At 51.3% G+C, this 25161-nt stretch overlaps 4 protein-coding genes and 1 non-coding gene across 5 annotated transcripts; 3 read left to right on the forward strand and 2 right to left on the reverse strand.

Annotated features, from left to right (window-relative positions):
- Positions 1–2254: 2254 nt before the first annotated feature.
- On the forward strand, positions 2255–3815 carry N0V96_011941 (uncharacterized protein; the record flags this gene model as incomplete). Its single annotated transcript, XM_065759450.1, has 4 exons — positions 2255–2392; positions 2451–2578; positions 2636–2738; positions 3249–3815. 4 exons carry the CDS (start codon positions 2255–2257, stop codon positions 3813–3815), a joined length of 936 nt encoding a protein of 311 aa, XP_065611904.1.
- Positions 3816–7062: 3247 nt separating this feature from the next.
- Positions 7063–10061, reverse strand: CNH1 (Na+/H+ antiporter; the record flags this gene model as incomplete). Its single annotated transcript, XM_053193872.2, has 2 exons — positions 7063–7878; positions 7932–10061. The coding sequence occupies 2 exons, from the start codon at positions 10059–10061 to the stop codon at positions 7063–7065; spliced, it is 2946 nt and encodes a 981-aa protein (XP_053048817.1).
- A 4517-nt stretch (positions 10062–14578) lies between these two features.
- Positions 14579–14660, forward strand: N0V96_011943. Its single transcript has one exon. It is a non-coding gene; the product is annotated as a tRNA-Gly (tRNA).
- Positions 14661–18331: 3671 nt separating this feature from the next.
- Positions 18332–18649, reverse strand: N0V96_011944 (uncharacterized protein; the record flags this gene model as incomplete). The annotated part of the gene is made up of 1 exon (XM_053193873.2): positions 18332–18649. One exon carries the CDS (start codon positions 18647–18649, stop codon positions 18332–18334), a length of 318 nt encoding a protein of 105 aa, XP_053048818.2.
- Positions 18650–23392: 4743 nt separating this feature from the next.
- Positions 23393–24700, forward strand: N0V96_011945 (uncharacterized protein; the record flags this gene model as incomplete). Its single annotated transcript, XM_053193874.2, has 1 exon — positions 23393–24700. One exon carries the CDS (start codon positions 23393–23395, stop codon positions 24698–24700), a length of 1308 nt encoding a protein of 435 aa, XP_053048819.2.
- Positions 24701–25161: the final 461 nt, after the last annotated feature.

Below are 25161 nucleotides of genomic sequence, written 5' to 3' on the forward strand. Positions count from 1 at the left end.
GTTGGTCTTCTGGCATCTGCATCCTTCGTGGATTTGGGTACCATATCCGAAAGGGCAATATTGAGTGCTGATTCGTCAATGGCAGGGAATTCTGCATGCCCCCCTTGCTATTTCCATCTCCCACGGCATTTATCAATTCTTCAAGGAGTTGTCCATCAATTTGCCGGCCGGCGGCTTGCAGCGGAGCAGCATTGTCCGAGTATGAGCATTCTACTAGCTGACAAAATAGCGGCACAAATAGTGATCAAGTCTCGAAGAATCCCGTATGAGGGGGTTCGATGGGAACTGCGCTCAGGCACAGTCAAGGATGCCCTGACGTTTAGACACAGCCGGAGCCGTTCCCCGGATGACAAGTTACTGTTAGCACGAAGATAAAGACCCACTGAGCTAGATGGGATGGCAGCAGGGCCGTTGACTCGTGGTGGACTCGTGGCGGAGGAGGACTGCCTGTCATGTCTAATACGCCGGTTGCGCAACACTGACAATTTGACAAGGAGGCTGTTTATTGCAGATCGAATTGCGTCGATTTGAGAGGTTTGTGGCCATGACCAGTTTATAGATAAACGAGGTGCTCTCTGACCGTAAGAGTGAAGTTTGCTGAAGTCAGAGCTCGTGCCGAGACATTGTTTCTCCAGGATAAACTGGTGGGGACACCGTCACGGCGGTACGTAGTTTAAGAACCTCAAGACGGTTTGAGCCTATTGGATGGTAAAGTACAACAGCTCATCAATCTTCGGGATACTATCAAGACTACCATAGCCTCTCTGTCTGACTGTCGCTCTTCTATTGGAGATCTCAACGCAGGTACCACTCGTTATTCCGAGGATATCCACAGTCGTTGACACGGCTCACAAGGGTCCTATCCCCGGCGCCGCGCTTTTTGACCCCATGTGTTGGCCCACGGCCATGTAACCCTCGCGAGTCAAGACCGTACCCCTGGCCCATAACACTTCTAGCCAATGACGGACTAATAATTCGACAGGGCTGCTAGTTGATGTTCGGAACTTCCGTAATATCAGATATGGTGTAAACGCCATTCTCCTGGGACACAAGTCTCATGTCAAGATATCTAGCAAAACACCAGGGAAAAATCATGTATATTTAGGCCTGGAATAGGGAAAGGGGCAATCAACTGAGGATACACAGACAAGTTCAAGCCTAATTCCAAGGCGATGGCCACACAGGATGGCTCCAGTGCTGCAGCAGAAACATGGATGTGCTTTTAAGATGGTCGTGTCTGCCTTGCCATTACCCTGAGCTAATGATCTGCCGACATTATCTACGTGCATTAGCATTGGGGTTGGTCGTATTGGGCATCATTCTGGTGAACGAGGCCGACGCTTGACCATATCTGTAGTCTGGACTTTCGAAGAGCCGCATCGATGTCACACAGAAGTCTGCTAGCTTTCGATCAAATGCTATCAAGATAACACGTCCGTATCTGTAGAAGGGGATGCTTCACCAAGCGAGCGGCGAGCGGGACTTGCAACCGCCGTTAGTACTTCTCCTGAATATAGCGGCAAGCCCATTTCGGCAACTTATCGTAATGTGGAATAGTCCACAAGCTGTCTCAGCCTCTCTGCCTGACAGCTCGTTGATTACCTATGTACTCCGTACAAATACGTATCCGTGCAGCAGACAATTGACTGGTGCAAGAAGCTACTTTGAAATTGGCCGGGGATTCCAAGTCGCTGGCCCGGGCTTCTTATCGTCCGAACTGCTCGCGCTTCTTCGTCTCAATCATTACCTTCACCATCATGACCGGTTCCGTCAGCCATGTGTAACCAAACCACCCACTAGCTATTCACACGTATTTTTGGGTTTCCTAGGGCATGTGGTTTATGTTTCAGCGAGGGGAACAGATATGCACGTAAGCGCACCCTTTCCCATCACTTCCCACGAGCCGCCCATGCCTCTTTTGTCCAAGTCAAAGTCTCCGCGGTGACGGGGGAATGCGACATAAGTATGGAGGTACATACGTCTTCTGTCCGATTCCGGGACCCCGGTCACTCGCCCTTGCTAGGTTTATTCTGCAGCAGCTGCGATCTGCAAAGCTGAAAAGCAGGGCCCCTCGACAACCTATTCCCCAAGAGTCTTATCTGGGTTCGCTGCCTCAGACCTTGCCTACTCTACGGAGTACTCCACCTGGCATTACTCTTGAAGACGACGTTTCCCCTTCTTCTTTACTCCATGTCATTAGACTCGTCGTCTTCCTGCACCACGCGGGGTACCCAGTTGACATGATCCCAACGACATGTCCGAATTCTCGACAGAAGCTTTCGCGCTTCTTGGCGTGGCCATCGCCGTCATCTTCTTGAGGACCTATGCGAGAATCGTCGCTGTTGGCTTTAAGCGTCTGCAGGCAGATGACTACCTCATGCTGCTGATCATCGTCAGTCTCTCGACAGCTGGTGAATGGTATTAGTTGAGACACTAATGGAGATGCATAGTTCACATACTCAGCCGAAACTGCTTTAGCGTACAGCGTCGGAGCGCATTGGAAGGGACTCGCCAACAATGGCATGACGGACGAGGAGCGGAGAAATCTGGACCCAAACAGCGAAGAATATTCGACGAGGTAGGGTGATGAATGGTGTATCGTTTTGAGGGACATGGTCTAACATCATACTCACAGGGTCAACGGATCGAAGACACAAATCGCGGGATGGATTACTTACAGCTGCCTCGTCCTCTGGCCTGCAAAGGCTGCAATGTGCACATTTTACGTGCGACTAACAGTATGGAGCGCGCAAGAAACTAATCATGCGATTTCAAGCTAACGAGTCACTCAGGAAGGGTTGCATAACTTTCGCAAGCGAATCATCGCGGGGTTTGTTCTGATCGCGACAACATGGCTGGCAGTGTTCTTTTCCATCATCTTCAGCTGCTTTCCGATGAGCAAAAATTGGCAAATATACCCAGACCCTGGCAGTAAGTACCACATAACTCTCTTGAATGCCAATGACTAAAGGGTAGCCAGACTTTTGCCAGCCGGCCATTTCAAAGGTCAACATCATCGTCACCGTCTGTCTAAATGTCATCACAGATTTCTACCTGCTAAGCATACCGATACCGATGCTGTGGAGCGCCAGGCTACCCCTGAGACAAAAACTCGGCCTTATTGTGCTGTTTTCAGGAGGTATCTTTGTAACTATGGCCGGTATCCTACGCTGCGTGCTCATCATCACGGTACACCGATCTTCATGTTGTATATCCAAGTCTCGATAGCTGACTTGTGCGCATCGCAGAACCCCGTCACAGGCGCGCAGCAGGCAGGTTCGTGGGCCGTTCGCGAGACCTTTGTCGCAATCGTCACCACCAACATCCCGATGATCTTCCCCCTGCTCCGGCGCTGGCTTACACCCATCTTCGGATCCATCTCGAGTACCCTGTCACGAGGCGGCACCAACAATAAGTACGACAACGCTAAACGATCCGACCTACCGGCACCCGGGAGCATCATGCTTGGAAGTGTGACGGAGGGTAGCAGTAATAAGAAGAAGAATCGACCGCCATACACGCAGTATCCGATTACAGAGATCACCATGTCCGGGAGCGAGGAGCACCTGAACAAATCACCTCCTTTACCGGGAGGCATCAGCAAAAATGTGGAGATACATATTAAAGAGTCGAAAAGGACCAGCGAGAGAGACACGTCGAGCACAGACAGTAATATTGAGGGCCGAGATGCATACTTTACGGTCGAGGTGAATGGGGTTGAAAGACCAAAAGCAACGAGGAGCAAGAGCTATCGAGAGAGCATGAGATCGACGTTCTCGGTGGGCGGTAATAGGAAAGACGACAGCATTGTATAAAATGCTATAATATCGAATTCATTCCGTCAGATCATAGCGACGCTCCGTTTTGTGATTTTTAGAATGCTAATGAGATGCCGGAGCGTTTGCTCGGAGGCAAAATAACTTGGGGTCGACCACCCCTTTTGCTGAGCATTGCATTGCCCACGATCGACAACGCCATTGTGAAGCAATGCGCTATGGTTCAACATGCTAGCGAGAGGAGATTTGACAAGGGAATGTGACTTAGATGAGCTGAATCGGTTCTACTTTCAGCTCTTCTTTCCAAACGTTACAGAAATGCTGCTTCACCTCTCCATCCAATATCGCCCTCCTGAACTACAATCAACCCGAGTTGCTTCCACTCCTAAACCATATTGCTCTACAGTCTATAGTAAAGAGGTATTAAACACACAATATCGGCTCTCTTCCACCCGCCATCTCAATACCAGCAATGGTTCTCGCGACAAAAAGCACAAAACCTCCCCTCCTCAACCACCACAATGCCACCATTCCGATCCAACAGGTTTCTACAGAAACACTCCCCGCAACGACACCGCTGAGGCTGCCACGGGAAGCTACACGTATCGACCCGCGGTGCCTGTGAAGCAGGAGGGGTGAGAACCCTGGCGAGAAGGTGCGGATTTCCCGCCTGCCGACTGAGGCGGAACGGCAAGGCGGGTAGATGAGCGGATACGGAGGGCGGAGGCGGCGATGGGGACGGGGCACGTTGTCGGCGCCGGGGCGGCGTTGGAGGTTGAGCTGTTGCGCTACGGTCGTTCATGTCCTCTGAAGATGGGGATAGGGATGGGGATGTGAAGGGGGATGTGAAGGGGGATGATCCGGGCGTTGAGCGGACGTAGTTGGGGACTTGGTTCCGGGGGTGGCGTCGGCGATCATGGAGTTCCGAGATGGAGTCGTCGTCGTCGTCGCTAAAGGATGGGGATCGTAGGGTGAATGTCTCGGATACGGGAGTCGGTAGGGACGTCCAGGACGAGTCACTTGCCCACTGGGTTTCTGGGAAGACTGGCGAGGGCTGCTCGTCGTTCTCGATGCTTGGGATGATCTCGAACGGCGTGTCTGGACTTTGGTCCCTCTCGTGGCGCAGCCGGGCCCTGTGAGTGTCTCTCCATGGTGAGGGTAGGTAATGGGCTGGGAGACGGGCGCGTTGTGTGGCCTCCCAGTACGAGGGGCCGGGAGGCCAGTGGGTGTATGAGTGCGTGCTGTGACTGTGGTCGTCATCACTGTCCCTGTCACATCTTGGCGCTGCGTAGCCTAGGTAGTCACGTCGAGGATCTTCGAGCGTCTGCCGTTCTCCATAGTAAGTGGTTTGAGGATGGGGCAGGTTACCAAAGAAGGGCGGGCCCTGCGACGGAGGGAAAGGGCTGCGGGCAGGAGATGTAAGTTGAGGGTGACGGTAACGGCGGTGGGTATACATTGTGGCTCGGTTTGGCTGGTTCGAGGGAAGGAAAGAGAGGATCCAGCTTCGTGTAGTATCGCGAGAATTAGTCAGGACTATCGTGCTTGATATCTGGAGGACTGATAATTTGGTGGGAGGGCTAGACATCCTTCCTTTATATCATGATATCTGAGGAAAGCAATAGCCAGTGATTCACAACCAAGGAGGACTTCCATGAATCAGTGTTGTTCTACAATCAAGCTCGTGGTGATTAAAAGACTTCGCAAGCAGACTGATGAGTCGTTCCGGCCGGGAGCCCCGAATTTGGTTTGCTGGTGTCACGTCAGCCTGAGACTGCCTTGGTTTGCCGTATCGCCAAGGTATTGAATACACTGTAGGAGGCCCAGGTTTGGAAAGTGTTTGCAACTTATGGTTAGTCATGTGTGTCAGATTCGGCCTTACTGCTTGATGAATAAGATAGTGCCCGCTTTGATGACAGATAGAAATGGGCCTCAGGCATGTGGCAGACTAGAAAGGACGAGAAATGCCAATGACTTCTAGCTTTATTATACCTCTATAAGAGGCTCGAATCGAATCGAAGTAGATAGCCGAACCAAGAGGACAGACTATTCCAAGGGATACGGTGAAGATTGTGATGCGGGGGCGTCCTTCTTTATAGGAATTCACAGGGGAGAGCATCTCACTAATCTCACATTGCCGGCTTAGAGAAAGCAAGAAACAGACCAACAATGGTCTAAAGCCGCACAAACCATAGGCTGTTTTCTATCCTCGTTCGTTCGTCACGTATTCGTCCCAATAACAATTCATTATAATGAGAAATTACTAAGTATTATAGACTGGTCCTTGTTCTCCTTTTTAATATCCTTTCCGTTCTCCTTGTCGTTCTCCTATTCCTTCGCTCACTGCGTATTTGTTATAGTAGTAATTTATAATAATCTCTAAAAGTAGTGAATTACTATAAAGTGGTTCTTATACTCGTGCATTACTCACATATTCGTCTCTATAATAGCTCACGACAATCAAAAGCAAGTAATGCCAACGATAAGCCAGCACATCATTCACTGCCTCAACCTCTACACTTCCGATGCCGAGAGCCCCCATGGCTCTAACGGCTCCGATGGCCCCGATGGATCCTGCCACGATGAGAGCGACCCTGAGCTGTTTGTAATGCAGGACTTTGCGCCAGCACCGAATCTCACCACGAAACCACGGACTTAAATATCGATAGCTTTCCCTCCACCCCACCCCCATCCCGGAGCGACCGTCTCGGGCGGGCCCCACCAACGCCGTCACCCCGGCTGCGCCTCTGCCCCACATCGGCGGACGACCACGGCCCCCCGAGACGAGGGAAGTGTCTCGGCCCTTACTCCGCGAACATGACGTCAGCGTCTACTCTTCGGATTTTGCGCTCTCGGGCTCTGTCCAAACGTCGGATTGGGTTCATCGCAGTCTCCTAAAAGAATGTTACATAGTTTCCGGTCTGAAATATCGGCCGGCATACCCGCAATGTTGAGCGTTTGTCGCCAAACACCGCTCTCATTATCTGCAAGCCCAATCTCGTCACCTGTAGTCGCTTCTTGCTCATCATTCACTTAATAGCACGCAATATTTATTTAATGATAAAATTGAAATCTACCGAAAGGCCTTATTCATTCCCCTCAAGTATGTGCACAGAATAGACAATACAATTACCACAAACCTCGGCCGTTCAGTAAGACGTCTCTTTTGCTCGTTTTCATCCGAGCATGTCAAAACCCATGCAGGTATCGCTGTCATGATGCATATAACCACACCCAATGCAATGCTATGCTTCTTTCACAGTCTATGCCGTCCTCGTTACCCTCCCGTCTACTTGCGTCCTCTCGGCACCGTGCTCTCTGCAAATCGGATGCCTCTCCTCGTCGGGGGAACTCTCTCTCCACCTTCGTCATCCGAATCATCATCCTGATTTGAGCCGAGTGCAGCCTCCCTACGGCGTCTCTCGGCAGGTGTCTCTCCGCTGTCCAAGTCCTCATCGCTCTGGTTTGAGAGAACCGCCAATCTGCGCTTCTTCTCAGCAGCCGTCTCCTCGTCACCTTCGGCATCTACTTGTTGCGCAGGCGCAGGTGGCAAGGCGGGCGCTGTGTTCACCCGCTGAGGGGTGAAGGAGCCAGAGCGTTTCTCGTTGGAATCGCTTCCAATCTTGATGGTCGGGATGTTGGCATATCTGTCAGCCGGCGAAGGGATATCTCCCTTTGCAATTGACTTTACGCGCTGAGAAGCAGTGGACTGGTCCACAACCTGTCGCCGGGTTTTGTCGTCAAGCTTTTGTACTTCACGGATGAAGTCCTCCTTCGTCATACGCTGGCCGACTCCACCAATCGTAAATCTGATGTGTCGGTCATCCTCCTTTTGGCCTTCCGCAGCGTTCTTCGCGTTACCAGCACCTCCGCCCAGGTACTTCTGCCACCCTGACTTAGCAGGTGTCTTCGCGGCGCCGTCGGCGCTTGACTCTCCGTTGTTTTCGACTTCAGCCGCAGGCTTCTCTGATGCCTTTAGAAGACCACCCATGCCAAGATACTTAAGACTTTGCTGGGTAAGGCCTGTTCCGGGTTCCTTGGGGGCCTTTGACGACGGCAGCTCGTAAGTCTTGATAACTTCTCCATCCTCGTCTTCAACGATAATCTATGCACTTGTTAATTTCTTGTTCCGTACATCACCAATCTGGAGAAACTCACGGTATTACCGAACTGGAACGCTCGAGCTGGCTCATGCCGTCTGTCGGACTTGCTCTTCTCCTTGCGCTTCTCCACTTCTGATGTGTACACATCTCCAACCTTCTTTTTGAACGAGTCCAGGGTCCAGTTGAACTTTTCGCCTTGCTTTGATTGAGCAGCCGCAATAGCCGACATGTCGGTTTCGACTGGTACCCGATGATGAGCTTCAGCCTCCGCAACTGCCTCTGCTCTGCTTTCAGAGCGCTCGACAGTCAGTACGTCTCCATCCTCATTCTCGACCACCAAGTTGTCTCCTTCTTCATAGATGGAGATCTTGGGTGGCGTTTGCGTTCGGCTAGATCCCTCATCGGGGGATGGCGTGATTTCGTCGTCGTCCTTCTCCGGGTCTCTCGCGCGACCTCTTTCAGAATCGCGCCTAGGGGTCGTAGTGCCTTCGGCGTCGGGTGATTGGGGATCCTTCTCGTTGAGGAGCGGCTCGCGTTTGGTGGGGAAGATGGCAGATTGGGAAACAGGTCCGCCGGGTCCGATACCATCGTCCCACTTGTTCTTCTTGCTGCTGCGTTTCCTTGAGGTTGATCGAGCGCGAGATTTCGATCCATCTTCGTCTTTTTGACGTCTCAAGAAAGCGCCAGGGAAGCCTACTGGGGGCAGAGTGCCAGGCGGGAACTCGGGCATCTTCAGCTCCTCGCCTTCGGTGTCGGACATGGTTCGGGCTTGCGATCGAGACTGCGACGAGATTCTCGGCAGGCGATTCATCCAGGTAGGGCCGTCTTCGGGGGCGGTGGTGTAGGACATGGTGATTGTCAACGTGTTGATGCGCTTGCCGAGAGTGAACACGGCGACGGATGAGCCGTGAACAATGATGGACGAAATGACCAGGAATGTCACGATGGGCCAGATGACCGCAACGAGTGTTCTGTGTTCAATGTCTTCCGGCGGGGTGTCGGAAAGCGGCACGGGCGTCTCCCACTGCAACTCAGCGCGAGCTAGAATGGCGACGAAAATGGCACCGACGCCGATGGGGCCAAAGTGACCAGCAAAAACTGCCTCACGCCAAGTCTTGATATCCGGTATGAATGGCTTCAAGATAAGCATGGCGGGAATGCGACGGAACAAGATGACAAAAATGGCAATTACAACCAATCGCCAGGGGGTGATACCCTCAGCGACGTTGTTGTACTGCTCCCAGGGGATAATGGTTCCCAGGAAGACAAAATATGCCAAATTGATCAATAAATCAATAACGTTGGACACGTGAGACTCTTCCGTCTTTGAAGAGAACCATCCGTCGTTTGAGAAACCTACACCTGCTGCGAAGCCGACTAGTAGATCGTCCATACCGAGCAGACTGCCAGCACCGGCACAGAACAAAGCGAGCACGAAGTAGAAGACCAGGAAACTCTCCCGATCAATCAGATCGCGCTCCTCTGCATACTTGATGCCGTGACGTGCGATGTAGCCAACGAGGAAGCCGAAAATGGCGCCAAAGATGCACTCATAGAGAATCGTGTAGACAATCCAGTGAAATGTCGTTTTTCGGGCATCCATATGCTCCTGGATAAGGTAGATTCCGAGGTATACAAAAGGGAAGGCCATGCCGTCGTTGCAGCCGGACTCTGCCGACAAAAGATCTCGCAAATGCTTGGGGACTCGCTTGGCGAACTTGCCCTTACCGACGACGGAAGAGGCTAAGACGGGATCGGTGGCAGTGACACAGGCGGCAATGACCAAACTCTCGAGCCATGACAGTGGGTCGATGAGCCACCAGATGAAGAGACTGACAATGAGCCAGCCAAACATCATGACGGGGATCAGCAGAAGGGTAACTGATCTCCAGTGCTTCTCCATATAGAACTTTGGCAATTCGACACCGACGGCGAAACATTGGACGACGAGAACAATGCGGGAAAATTCGATGGTGACCAAGTCGACATTTCCCCAACTTTTCGGGTCGATCAGATTGGCGGCGTGGGGGCCAAAGATGATACCGCAAATGGTGGCAACGGTAGCTTCACCAATGTACATCTTCTCCTTGATGATGGAGGAGCACAGCATGAAAAGTGTGGTGAAGCCGCCCAAGATGATGTACACCAAGTGCGGCTTCGTGATTGAGAGGTGATCCCACGCCATGGTGGCGGAATTGGGAGGGTATCTCTATGTGTGTGTTGCTTGTTCGGTTGGCGTTGTTGGAATACTAGGAATTCGTCGCAAGCCGTGTTATTTGGGGTCGCTCAACCGCCGGCAGCAAAAGGAATGTAAGCTGGGCCTGGCGAAGGGCGCGAAACTCCCCAATCGATGGATTGCGTCCCGAGAGCGAGGATGGCTCGATGCATTCGAGGAAAAAGTCGGCGTGCCAAGAGGCAGATGGGCCTAAGGAAAGGAAAGGATCGGGTGGTGTCGAGTCGAGTCGAGTCGAGTCGAGGAAAGTGAGAGAAGCGGATACGAAGCCCAGGAGCTATGAGGTCACCAAGCGGGTGTTGCCTCTTCGTGCGCGTTGGTCGGCTTCTTGTGCGCCTCGTTCGGGATTGCGACTTCTGGCTGAAGATGTCGCGACAATGGACGTCCTGGGAACAATGTCGACAGAGTCTCAGGTTCAGTATCGGTAGACCTCGAGGATTTACATGAACAAAAAGAGCGACAGAAACTAGGAAAAGCTTCGGGGTTCATGGAACCTAAGTATGTCGCAGGGAAAAGACAGCCAAGATGTTGGCGTACTGATAGCAGAGGATGATCCATGCAAGAAAAAAAGCCAGGCCCCGCTTAGCGCCAGATGGTGGGGGGTACCACTGGGGCGTGGACCTGGCAAGCCTGGGGGGCAATACCTAGGTACACTGAAAGGCAAGCCGCAAGTGGGAGAGAGAAAGAACCATTTTCTGCTCTTTTTTACCGGGCTGCGTTCCCAGTGGTTCCTGCTGTCCGCCGTCGGTGGGAGGCGCATGGCGGCATGGCTTGGGGGGTTTGCTTACGTGGGTGCCTGGTACCTCGGAAGTACCGACGGGATAAGGTCGTCGTCGTCCTTCCATTGCGGCTTGCCGTACGGATACAGAGTAAACCTTGCCAATCCATCACTCGAACGGTGCCGGTGCCGTCTTCCGGTTGTATTCTGCCCGCACTTGACTTGCTACACCTATAAAGTTCAAAGACAAGAAAGCAGCTTCTAGGGGATGCGAATCCGCGGAATAAGGTTGCCTCAGTGGTGGCTCACTGGCTCTACCGATATCGCGCCTCAGATTTGGGTTCGTCTGGCAGGGTTGATCGGGTTGCTTAGGTTCTTGATGTCTGCTCATCTACACAGTACACTAGACACCCTGCGGATGAACCATGGCTGATTACGGGCTAGTCTTGTCCCAGCTTTTCAAGTAGCACGCACACGCCCTCGGATGCGATGCGATACGATACGATAGGGACTAGGGAGCACGTCGTGTGAGACATGCTGCCCAGAGCCACGTTCCACTGCAACGGGCCAGATCCTTCTCTCTGTGTATCCGTAAGGCACCCTGTTCTGAAATTCGCATCTTTCATTGTTTTGGCGACCGGCCCTCGGGACCGATGGGAATGCGACACGCATGCTTCTCACACGTTGTAGCGCCATGATGGGTTGGGGGCAACTGAGAGGAGAGGCGAAACTCCCAGAGGATAACAAAGGAGCCCAATGACGAGGGTACAGACGATAGTGTCAGCGGTGCTCGGTTCCAGACGGTGAATGGCCCATGTATGCCAAGCGGCTCAAAACAAGGATGTACCCAAAGTGACCGACTTGTTGCCATGACTGGCCGCGTGGTGTCGTAATCCCCCCGGGAGGCGGTTAATCTCTTTTGTCGCACAGAAAAAAGTCGCATACGGACAGACAGGGTTAGGTTGGCATAAGATGAAGCGCCGTTGGGCGGAGTCGAAAAATTGAGCCTCTTTCTGCCGGGTTGAGCGACGGACGGTGTCGCTTCTTGATTGACATGATATCAATCCACTGATACATCTTGCAGTAACCCCTCATTCGCAACGCATGTCGTTGAAAACCCCAGATTTCGGATCTGGTGTATGCACCGATTTGCCATGGAATATCTGTAAGGGTCCATTACTTGTGTCAATCCTACAGAGTCTTGTCCTTCTTGGAGTTTTTTGACGAACCGTTGGCAAAAGCTTGACCGGTGTCTTTTTGGTGCCATTTTGACAGCTCTTGGTGAGTTTGTGCGACTTGGATTGGGTCCTCCAAGGCTCCAAGCATTGGCGGCGTGATTTTGTGCCGCGAGGTTGCTGGCCAAGCCAGTTCGCGAGATCGCCAACTCCATTTGGAGGCTCGGCGCCCAGAGGAGGCGGCGTCACCGCCCACTTTTTTTTTCGGGTTGTCGTGGAGAGGCCGGCTCGAGTCATGATTGTATTGTTGACATGCTGTATCTGTAGGCAGCTTGAACTCTACGTACGATGCTCTGATAGGGTTGAATGTGGTTGAAATCTCTCGAAACGTCTGGTCATCAAGTCATGTGATGATGGTATGGTGTTTTCTTGAATGCTGTTTAAGAATGGTACATAGTGACATCTGAGGTGATGTGAGGTGAGGTGAGGCAAGAGAGAAGGATCCCGAAGTTCCTCCACATTCGTCCCGTTCCTTCCCTCGTCACACTACACAGTAAGTTCTGGGCGAGGCAAGTGCAGTCGGCGCAAGAGTACACAGTAAAGGTACTTCCGGGATACTTCCGCACGGTTCCCACTACGACTAACATTCCACACTTCCACTCCAGTCTCCAGTCTCCAGTCTCCAGTCTCCAGTCTCCAGGTTCTCAGCTAGCCAATCCACCGTTTTGTTTTTTCCTTGAGGTTCCTTTCCATTACCACTAGGGAAATTTGGACCCTGGTCTCGTCGCAATGTTTTTTCTTCCTTTTCTTTTTGTTTTTTTCTGCCCGTCCCTTGCTCCGCCAGAGAATGACAAGGTGACAATCAACGCCCGTGTTGTTGCAGTCGCTCTCGCTATCCATGGCAATAACAACTGCTGGTATCCGGTCCGGGAAAACGAAAACTCTACCTACCTACTCCCTGGCGGCACTCCAGGAATACTTAAGGTACCTTATGACTAGCTGCAATCAACCTGAATACGTTGACTGCGGCTGACCTAGGATCTCTCAACAAATTGTGCAAAATTCAAATAGCATCAACAACTCAAGTGAGACGTCGCACTCGCCGGGGCTGCCGGGCTTCTCCCGGAGTGGCTGGTACTCAATTGATTGATCACTCACGCTGTCTTCAAGCTACCTTAGCCTCTTAGGAGGTAGGTATGCTACGTTCCGCCTCGATTTCTTACTCTCCCACCACCCTCCGCCCTCCTCCTCTGCGGTCCGCCAGACTTTCGGGGCACTCCATCCCCCAGGCCCGTCCTCCTTTTTCCCCATACCCGCCAATAGCCTTTTCGTCTCTTCATCTCTAGCTCACACCGTCTCACATTCGCCAGCAGCCTCGCTTCGCATCGTTTGGTCCGAACATCCCATCCTCGCCCTCCCAACTCATCCTCCATCGTCTATTGTCCCAAAAGACGAGCACGTATTCAATCCTTGCAAAAGAGCCCGCGCCAATCACGGCTTGACCTACTCAACTACTGCATGCCCATCCAACCCTCGGAAGAGTGCCCTGCTGTAACCCCTCCTCTACCTCTTCCCACCCCTCCAATTCGCTCACATGCGCCGCGACGTCACCGATCCCTCTGCCTTCATTCGCCCATGATTCAGCAAGCCAAGAGTCTAAGTCAACGACCACCCGCGATCTACTCGTCACGCCGCATATCCTCTCTACCGTGTATGATGCGTCTTTTGACATGCCAATCTTTTCCCCGACGAACTCACTCTGCCCCGTTTTCCCACTCATACTAGTCGATAAACACCCTTGCCTCTCTCCATCACTCTATTTGCACTAGACCTGAAGAACCCCAGACTGGCAGCCAAAAGCTTGCGCGAGATGCGCACCGCACTACACCTTCCTGTTTGACCATCCTACGGATTGCTTGGCTGCAGGCAAAAAACACAGCAATGCTAATGGTGTTGACGCAACACGAGTCGAAGAGCTGTTTCCGCCCATCGTTTACTCATGCCCGCACACATCGGTTGACGGAACTCTCTGTTTTGTCTGTTTACGCTTTGATGTTTGCTCATCCTTCTTTTGTAACGTGCATTTTGCTTGGGCTGTGTCACCGTGGATGACTGATTCCCCACAAGCTGAACCAGTCTCGGCACACGGATGGCCCCGTTTGGGCCAACTGATCAGCCCTGCATGGCCGTTCCGGTGCCGCCGTTCGGCACTTGACCGTAAAGCATTGTCGATCTTGGCCTTCTTGCGTTTGTGCAGCAACCATTCCCAGTCCCATCAACTGAAGTTATACCTGATCTCTCTCTCTTTCTCTCAACTACTCTTGCAACGGCCCCGACCTTGAGACCACCCTCAGCTGCACATTCCTTACGTTCCACTTCCTTTCCTAAACATCTTCCGCTCTCATCGGCCCGAAAGTAGAACCCCGCTTCGGGAAGTCGGACCCGCTGAGGCCCGGAGATCTCATTCAGCCCTCACTTATCCCCACACCTAGCCCACAACCCTCAAATCATGACCATAGAATCCCAGACTTTGCCAGAAGCCAGCAACTCACTTAGAGTCACGATCAATCACATCAGCGTCGATGGTTTAGTGGTAAAATTCTCCGTTGCCATCAAGCAGCGTCGGGGAGCCGGGGGGTTCGATTCCCCCTCGACGCAATCTTTTGCTTTTGCATGATGTTCAACAGCTTTTTGCTCAGGGAACTACATCATACACTACTGTCTGTATAGACCCATATCTCACCGGGTTCAGTCATTGTATCTGTATATTCTTGGTTTGTTTGACTGTCGTAAGCCCAATCTCACTGCCCTTTTCAAGGCAGACATGCAACGATGTTTGTACCATATTGGAAGACTTTATGCAGTGATTTCAGGGTAGGGAGCCAGGGCTTCCTCTATTATGCTCCAGGCTCCTTAATCTACCTAATGGCCATATTGGTAGCTCATCTTATACTGAACCATTCATACCATGTTTGGACATAGTGGGAGCAAGTCATCAAAGGAGAGTCACATCATCAACATTCTACTCATCACAGCGGTTCCGAGTAATGAGTCTATGCAACTCTCCCATGGAATTGCGGCACTGCTTCAGCTCTTTGAAGGCAATGTATATGAGTATAAATGCAAACCTTACGCGGGATTAATAGTAATGCGGATTCTCATCACCAGAGCTCATCAGCAGACAGACAAATCACAATCAACCTCTTCACAGCAACCACTTACACGCATTAACAAGAACATCAAGCAAGATCTCTACAAAGACCACTGACACACATCAGAAAGTACACCAAGCAACACACTTTACATACAATACATCGCAATCGCAGAAAGCCAGAGCAACCCTCACGAACATTGCCAAGTTCATCACCACGGCGCTGAACCTGGTCCAAGCCAGGATCCCCAGCAAAACCAAGGCGGCGCCGGCACCATGAACGACAACAGCAACGTGCCTGGGCCGACAGAGTTGGTCTGGCCCGGAACGCCGGCGCAATTCGAACTCTAGGTGAGCCGGCGCGGCAACGGCCCCGGCGGCAGCGCTGATCTCCGAGGGGAGGTGCGTGTGGAAGTGCGGCAAGTGCGGATGGATCAACAAGTTGCCCAAGAGGAAATTCTCAATGGTGCACTGCTGCAGCCCCGGCGGGTGCAGGCCCAATGCCGGGACGAGGCGGGTTCACAAGGGACCTAGTCGGTGTTGTACGATTCTTGGGCCCGCTGGGGCTTGGGATCCTATGGACTTGGGGGATCTTCCGTAGAGGTGGCGGGTGTAGTTAGGGAAATGAGCGACGCGATAAGCTTTGCCATAGTTACGGTAGACTATTTCGTAGTTAGCTAGTTAATACTTAGTTTCGAACTCACTCTTTCAAAGAAGGAGTGACGAGTCTCACTAAGCTTCAACACGACTCAACCTAAGTTTTGAACATATGTGAACATATGCTATTGATACAGCTTATGACTAAATGTCATATCCTCGCCGTTGTTGGCATACGGACCGGGAGTATGAGCATCGGAATGTTCACGCCTATATTGAATCTCAACGTCCTATCTATGAAAAGAGGCTGATGAAGGTGAAGCTCGATCAGCTTATAGACGACCTACTATGCGTATTCCGCCTAAACATCTTGAATTGCCGGATACACAAAACCGGCCTTCTATCCCTCAACAATATCGAATGCTTTCGCGAGCTTTCTTGGTCAGATATGATGGTCCGAGGTTGTGGTGAGTCGACAGTGGCTGACTGTGACACATGACGAGTGGACATACCTAACGACCAAAGCCTCTGAGTCTTGAAGAAAACGTGTAAATAAGTCTCGCTCATGGATTAATTACTCTTGAACTAAAATGACCTTGTGTCAACGGTTGACTGAGCGCCCCCGATAACTGCAAATACCGCCACGATCCTACCCAATACAGCAGGTTTGAGACTCCATCTCCAACAGACACCATCATCTCGGTCTTCCACCTACAATAAATCCAACTTGGATCTGCTATTCAACCCGAAAACACACACTGCACGACATCTCACTTACTCATACAACGAAACGTCTCTCACAATGGAGCCCCTGACCCTCCAAGAATTCGCAGCTCTCGATCCACCCGAAGTCTTCCTGGAGCACTGCTTCTGGACATGCTGCCGATGCTTCACGGACGGAAACCACATGCCGGTCGAGCCTGCGATACAGGTCTGTCGAAATGACGGCGACCGGCCCTGCTCTCGTGGTTATGGGCGACAGGGTGTCCATGTCGGGCCGTGCCAGTGGTGCGTGATTTGGATGCCTAGATTTCTCTTGTTGGCTTGTATGAGGGCGGTTGAGATTGATGGGTATGGGGTATGATGAGGACGGGGAGAGGTACGGCTGGGTGAAGTTGGGTGATTTGAGATCCATAATGTAGAGAGCATCATGAGAGAGAAAAGATCAAGTGCTCGCATTACATACTTAGGGTAGCTATACGAAGAAAGTTATCTTGACAGCAGAGCGGAACGAAAGGCGCTTATCTGATCATTGGCTGAGTATCATTTGAGAAAGCCCGCCACCTCGATTACCGGCCAATGCCGTGAATACTCCATCAAAGACTAGTCTCAAGTTCACCAGCTGATGAGAGGTGATCGAACGGCAGCTTCGTAGCCAGTGGTCGGGCACTTCATGGAGCTACTGCGATAATGTTCAACTTTTCTCAATTAATCAGAAGAAAATCAGAAAGGCAGTGACATAGAATCGAAGCGCTGACTGTTGGTTACTTGTGCTTGCTGCCTGCGCCTCCAGCTAGTGAATCTATCGCCTCATGTCTTATTTGCTCTGGATCAACACCACGTCGTGACCTGGCGGGAGAGCTCATTCACCCGAAAGTGATCCGCCAGACGAGAAAGTCTCTGAATCACTGTCTTTAATCATCTTTATGACAACATCATCACTTTTGGGGTGGCTTCGAATCGAGATAAATACCGGCTCGGATCCTAACTTTCGGAGTTTGGATCCCTTTCACACCACGTAACATCTTTCTCACCTACACAGAGAACCTCTTCTAATCTCATTAAACATTCCAAAACGTAACAGCAACTAAATATCTTGAACATCAACTATCTCCAACTGCCACCATGGCAAAACTCCAAAAGATCAGGATGCCAGTCTTTTGGGATAGCAACCACCCATGGAATCTGCAGAGACGATGCTGATGGACATGTTGCAAGTGCGGTATCAGGAATAATTTTGACGAGGGCCGCACCTTGACCCGATGCCGGAAAGCGGATTTTGCTGGCGGAGACGGTCCGCATTGGGGGCCTTGTAGTTCCTGCTCGGCATGGGAGCCGATGAACCTCTTGGGATGAGGGGTGATCTACTAATTTAGTCATCATCATAATCGTCGTCGTCGTCAACGGCAGCGAGTAAAATAATCTCTAGGGGATCGTCAGTGAGAGACAGTCCGTAAGGTGGACGCCTGGTCTAACTTTCAGGCACTTGAGTAGCATGTAAAGCTTCATCCGAAACCTCAGAGATAGAACGCAGTCTGAGATTGTGAAAGTAGTATGAAGTTAAAACATAGTCTGAAGATGAGTCAATAGTTCGTGCATATCAGACGCATGGATCAACGTGTGGAAGCTTTATGAGATGACTTGTCAATCGGAATGATCTATCATGGGAGTGAAAGGTCGAATTCTCTATCACGGACCAATAATTACAACTCTAGTTCCTTGACTATGGCGACCCTGTAGTACGGGGCAGATTTCCACCATGAATAGCTTCTAGCCGCTAATGTACTCGACAATCGAGTCCTCCTCCAACACTTTGAACCATTCCGGCATCCCTCAAACCATCCGTCTCTACATGCCCTTTCTAAGGGCAAGAAATGCTACCAAACTGGTTTTTCGTGGCTTGCCACCAGGTAGACTCAACCATGCCGGCGTTACAGCCAACACCACTGGTGAAAGTCCAGGCGAGGTTGCCGTTGCTGCCACCGCAGCTGGGACTGCTGACGGCACAGGCGCCAAAGCGCTTGAGGTTGTCCCAGAGGCCGCCGCACTTTCCGGGGACGTCATCGACGCCGCTGGCGGTGATGGACCAGCGGTTCTGTGAGTGGCTGCAGGTGGCGGCTGAGGCTAGAGGGGAGAAGGCAGCTAGGGCGATGATGGCGGTTGAGGTTGTGAATTTCATTTTGTGGTGGTCTTTGGGGGATTGGGGCTGATGGCTGAGGAAGAGGGAGCTTGTGTAGATGTTTGAGGGGTGGATGGGATGAAGCTCTGTAGTAAACCGTGCGTTAGATGAATGGAGGTGATGGTAATGATGATGAGATGAGGCTTCCTACAAACTGGCGGTTCGTGAGGCTTATATAACTCAGAGGGACTTCGACTTTCGAGGCCACTACGAGATGCATCTGCTTCCATTGTAGCGCTCACCTAACTTGAGGAAGCTGCCTAGAATGGGCCTCACAACAACCCTGCAAGAGCGATGGGGCCAAGGGAAGAAACAGGCAAAATCATCACGAGAACTCTCAACTGTCGCTCTTGGGCTGTAAGCTGAGTTGATCCACCGCGAGACAGGGTGGGCTTGAACACTCGATAGAGCCCGGCACGAGAGGTTCATCTTGGGAAGTCACAAGTTGTCAACTTGAGTGAGTGTGAAGAGCTCCCAAGCGGTGAAGCTGACGGCCTAGGGTCTGAGCATTCTTGTATCTGAAATCTGATATTCTTCTCGATTGACATTTCTTCAAAGCCCTGGACCCATGGTCCTAAGCAATATTCAGGGTTGTACCCAAAAGGCAGCTGTCGCCGACAAATAACGGGATGGAATAGGCTACAGAAGTTGCTTGGCTGAAGAATTCGACCATAATCATGCTGACTGAGTTCTGAATCGTGCTATACTGTCAGAGGTACGAAGACCTTGATGGGTCCCGTGGGGTCGAAAACTACTGCAACACGATGGGGTACGGGTCTCAATATTCGGCTTACTGTGGGCCAAGTCGAACCCGCTACGGAACCTTGATTCTTCAATGACAGCCCCGTTTCTAACAGTTCGGCGAGTCGGAATAAGCATGGTTCGTGAAGTTGGCGACTCGTGATATTCCTGTGTGCGAAACAGTTGAAGCTATCAGCCTCGATAACCATGGGAAATGTTTAGCGCCAGCGTGACAGCTCAAGAGTCCATCAATTGGGCGTTTCAGGTTCAACCAAAGGGTCCGAAGGGACATGAGTGCCATTGGCGATGCCTTGATAAACTCTTCATAACCCTAGGGTAACAACACTTGGGGGTCCCTCACGTTGGGCCAGCGAGTGTAGGCATTCGTACGGAGTACGAACGGATAGCAACAGCGGGAGCCAGAGATCCACCGCTAGCTTACAGACGGAGTTCTACTAGTACCCTATCTACCTTTGGATAAGGCACTACGCGCTTGGCTATGGAATAGGCTCCGACCTACCATTGCGCCTCTCTGCTTTCCCAAGGTTCATCACGAAGTTCATCGGATGCGATGACTGGATGTGCCATACTACTAACCTTACTTACCCATGGCGAGGGACCAACAACTTCCAACTTGAGCCCTCGTTCGCACTTGCCAGGGACTTGGGCAACTACTGGCAAAGCATTTGGATCATTAATGGCTCCTGTAAAAAGTGAATTCTTCGTACTCAACCCTCGATGGACAGCAGAAAGCACCCATCAGAATCGTCCAATCAGTGCAGTGCTATGCTCATAGACTTAAAAAGCAAAGAGTTCTTTCATCTTGGATGATCAAACTAATCGATCTTTCCATCAGTGATTATGCTCGCGTTGCTGGGAAATGAAGCAGGCTGCCGCGGAGCACATGCCAATTAACTTGTGTTCAAGGGATAGAGCCTTGCTCGAGTGGACTCTTCGTAGAACCGCTGTTTCCCCTTTCTTGAGATGGCGCAGGTGAAACCTGCAGTTTTAGTAGGATCTTGGCTACTTGGCATCAAAATTCGAGGGCAACCCAGCCTTGTGTGACGTGCCACTGTCTAAGAAGCCTGCCGCCTCATGTCATCGTTCCCAATACCTTTTCCCAGATCGTGAAAATGGAAAACGTTGGACGTTCCTAGTTGCAACAAGCTAGGGAGAAGATACACGCTTCTGTTAATGAACCTCTAAGAAGAGAATGATATCTCACAGCAACAGAGCGCAAAGCTCGTCCAAAGATGATCGGCGCTCTCAAGAATACGAACCGATTGCCGGAACCGACGAAAATTTTACTCAACACGTGTACCGAGCCGAGATCCAAGAGACGCCATCGAACGAAAGGGAAAACGAAACATCAGGAGAGAACCCAACCGACCCTGACCTGCGGCATGTGGGAGAAGGAGAACCCTCGGAGCGTGACGAGCTCATGGGTAATGCTGGCATCTCTTCACTCCGACGAAAGCATCCGAATTCGCAATTGCATTCAAGTGAATCTCCTAATCGCCTGAGCGGGTTCAATATCGGAGCAGAGGAGAAGGCATACGTGGATGAGGGCCGAACCTGGCGCCCGGACTGGTTGCGACCTTTCGTCCTCGCCAAATTTGCAGTCTTCTTCTCATGTACCACAATCGCCCTTCTCATCGTATCATGTTACTCCCTTGAACAAGATGGACTATTCAGGACCCGGTCTAGCTTCACGTTTGTGTGGAGGTTTGGTCCGACCGCTGGTAAGTAACTTGCGCCACTGACCCAGCTCCAGCAAACCCTTCAAACTGACGTCTTCGTTGTGAAGTCCTCACCCTTGTGGCTGGTCTTTGGGCAAGAGTCGATCTTCAAGCTCAGAGGTACAATATCTGGATCATCCTACGCAAAAGGCAGTCCCTGGACGATGTTGATTACAACCTTGACTATCCTTCGATGATGGTACCGACTATCCTCTACCAATCACTCCGCCGGAAACATCTCCTAGTGTTCTTGGTAACACTCATCTCTCTCCTTATCAAGGTACAAATTGTCCTCGTTCCAAGTCTTTTTTATCTCGGACAGGCTGGACTCTCACGGCCTACCCCCGTGCGGATCCTAGACGCCTTTAAGGCGCCTGATAAAGGTTCAAGATCAGCAGATTCCGGTTCATCGACATCGGCGCTGAACGGTTCCAGCGTTTATTATGTTGCTCGAGCTATCAACGATTTTAATTTGAGCTACCCGTTTGGTGTGGCTGAAGAAGCCGCCCATCAACTATTCAAATCAAGGGGCACCACTGATGCGCCCATCACGGTCATTGTTGATGGCTTCTTCACGGAAATGCACTGCCTGAGGCTGGAGAATTTTGAAGTACAGTCGCCTACCAGCTCTTTCGATCTTGTCCTCAATTTTGAAGGGTGTCACGACCTACCACACCGGACCACGAAAAGCAACGAGACCATCTGGGGACTCAGCGCTCCGCTTAATCGTGATCGGCCTTGTCGTAAAATCCCTCAGGAGAACCCACAGTACATTTTTTCGGCTCTCACGATGAGAAACGCCTCTGAGTCATCATCATCTCTTGAGATTGATGCATTTGCAGCAATAATTTGTTCACCAACTGCCTGGACTTCGCCGGTTGAAATTCTGGATGACGGAATCAACCCTAGGCTAAGAATACTGGGAAGCCAATCGAGGACACCGCATAGCGTCAACGTTTGGACCATGATCGAACGCTCTTTGCCCATCGATTTTGTTCCTTCTGGTGGTTTAGGCTCGAGTTTTTACTTATCTAACTATGGCGACTTCAAGTACGGGCCCGCTGGAGTATGGGCGCAATATCAAAGCAAAGCTGCCAATGGCCAGACCGGTCTACTGAATACGACCGAGGCGCTGTATGATTCCATGGTCGGTCTGGTCAGAAAGTTGGGTCCTCTTGCCGGCCACTATAGTCTACGTCATGAAAACAGCAAGGAAATCATGGGCAGCGAGCGCAGGCAAGCTGAGAAATTGAAGGTTGAGTACCGAGTTGGATACCCTATGGTTTCCCTTTTCGCAGTCATCGCCTCAATCAACACCTTCATTCTCATTCGCTACAGAGAAGAAACAATGCTATGGGATAGAGATCCGGCAACAGTTCTTGGAAATATGCTTTTCTTCCATACCCGCCAGAAAGCTGTCGACCAGATTTCATACTTTGAGGAAAAGCACATGGATGCCTGGCGGAGTCGGAACAGATTTGTGCCGTTCATCTTGAAGAAATGGGTGCAGTCAGCTTTCACTGTTGCAGTCCTCATCACTATTGCGGCTCTACTATACACCATGAAGCTATCTGACGCAGAGAGTGGGCTGCCACCAACGGAGGGGAACAACTACCTGCTGTGGACTTCGTTACCGACGCTCATCATGCTTGGCGTTTCCCTATACACAGCATCATTCAACGCATCACTGAGAAGTCTATTCACTCTTCACAGCCTCACAAAGAGACTATGTCATTCGAAGCAGTTGGACAACTCCCTTTTGGATATGCTTGGGCCGCGAGCCCTGTTAACAGCGGTCCGGCGAAAAGCTTGGTCCATCTCGCTATCGCAATCCTTGGCAAGCCTCTGCGCTATTTTGACGACTATCGCCTCTACCCTTTTGACAGCTGAGTCTGTGTCCAGACGTGACGAGTTCCAGCTTCGACAACATAGCTGGTTTGGTAAGAGGCCATTGGAGCCTGATGACCAGTACTACTGAAACAATCGGGCATTTGTCGGAAGCCTGGTGTTACAGGAAGGAGAGAATCTGACCTACCCGGAAAACACCTTTCGTGACCTAGCATTTCCTAGCATTGGCGATCTGCCACCTTCGGTTACAAAGGCAACTGACGGCAACCCAGTCGAGTTATCCCTACCGGCAGCAACGTTGGTCTCGCGTTGTGAAAGGCGAGCGGTCAACATTAGTAGCACCACGGATGTTGATGGTGCATTGTACTATAACGTTCGGATACCAGTTACCTGCGCTGATGGGACGCCTGACACAATGGATGCTTTCATTCCTCGTCCCAGTAAACCTACTGAAGATTCGAAAAAGTGGCCAACTGCCTATGCCGAAATATGGGGATTCGAGGAATCCAAGTGGAGTTCTCAAAGTGCTAACAGCTCGGCTTGTGCCATGGAGGCTTTTCACAACCGCAGCGTCTTGGATTCTGCGTCTTCAGTATCTAAAGTCTACTTATGGGAAGGTTCTAATTCTTCGAAAACTGACATCGAGTCATTGCAAGCCTGGCAGTGCCGATATTCGTGGGAGAAGATCATGGTGTCTGTCGAAATGGTCTACGTCGACGGCAAGCTTGTCATGAACCACACCAGCCCTCCACGCCCCGATCGCTCGACGTCAAGTCCGTGGGAGCACCCCATCCCTGTGCCCTATCTCGATCCTCAAACCGATGGATTAGGAGCGGAAAGTTTTGGCAGCGCATTTCTGGAGGTGACTCGGTCGCAAGGCCTAATTTCGTATCTCAACGCTTTCAGCATCCTGGTCCCGCCTTACGGGAAGGTTCCACTTGAAGCTTTCGGTGATCCGGAACAGAGCTGGAAGATTCTCGAGGCCCTGAACTACAATCGCGCTCTTCTCAGTGCCCAGATTCTCAACATCGAGAATCGAATCGCTGTAGAGGATATGCCATCTGATGGACTCGAGCCACTGAGTGCAGTTCTAATCAACAATGACGCTAAGCGGCTTGTTCAAAAGCCAACGTCGACGTATCTTCTCGTGAGTATTTTAGGAACTGTTGGCATAGTCCACATCTTCATGCTTCTGTCGTCGGCATTACGAAGATTCACGACGTGGCGGAGGGGATTGCTCGACATGGATGTCAAAGGGTTGGCGCCTGATGGGTTTAGCAGCATAGCAATGATGGCTGCTCTTCTGAACTCTTCGAACTTTGCGAAGCACATTCCCGAAGGCTCTCACAAGTTATCCAATAATGAGCTTTACAACCGGCTTTCATCTGCACGTTTTCGCATGGGTTGGTTTCAGAAAAGATCGGATGGAACGAAGCACTTTACTGTCGGGGTTATGGACGACGATGACTTCAAGTTTGTGGGTAGTAAGAAGGACGTGGATAATGAAAATTTGGGTAACGAAGATGTGAACAGGCAAGACTTGAACGGGCAAGACTTGGACAACCCAGACGTGGAGAGCCAAGGCGTGGATAACCAAGACTTGGAGATCCAAGCCGTGGATGGCCAGGACATTGACAACGAAGACGCGGATGGCGATGATATTTCGAAAGGCGAACAAGGCCCAGAGATTGCGAGTACAGGCAGACCTACCTCCACTGACTAAGAACTTCGGCTCTTATCCATTCCTTTGTCCTCTTGTATTTCAGCAATGATAGGTATACTGAGATTTGCCTCCATTTTAATACGAGCCGAATTCCAAGTGCGACCCCAATTACAATAGTGGCTGTACCCGTGATATCCGGCCTCAGAGCAGGCAGTCGTCCGTAACTCCCGGACACGACTCCACCCCGCCCCGATCCCCGGCTCGCCGACCAACGGCATCCTTCAAGACTACACCACTCCTCCGCCCAATTTCCAACCCTGACTCAACCCACCCAAATTCCCATACAGGAATCTCACGCAAGACCCATTCGAAAAGCACTCCACAACAGATTCCCAGAAGTAAACCAAAAAAACAAAAGAGTTCACCCCCCCGGTGGCGAACGGGGGCTACATACATCTCTTGGTGCACATGCTGGGACTCGAACCTAGAACCCTGGTGTAGGCTAAGCCAGTTGAATAGGT

Source organism: Colletotrichum fioriniae (assembly GCF_027942845.1).
Source record: "Colletotrichum fioriniae strain IMI 355084 chromosome Unknown scaffold_20, whole genome shotgun sequence".
Lineage (NCBI taxonomy): Eukaryota > Fungi > Ascomycota > Sordariomycetes > Glomerellales > Glomerellaceae > Colletotrichum > Colletotrichum fioriniae.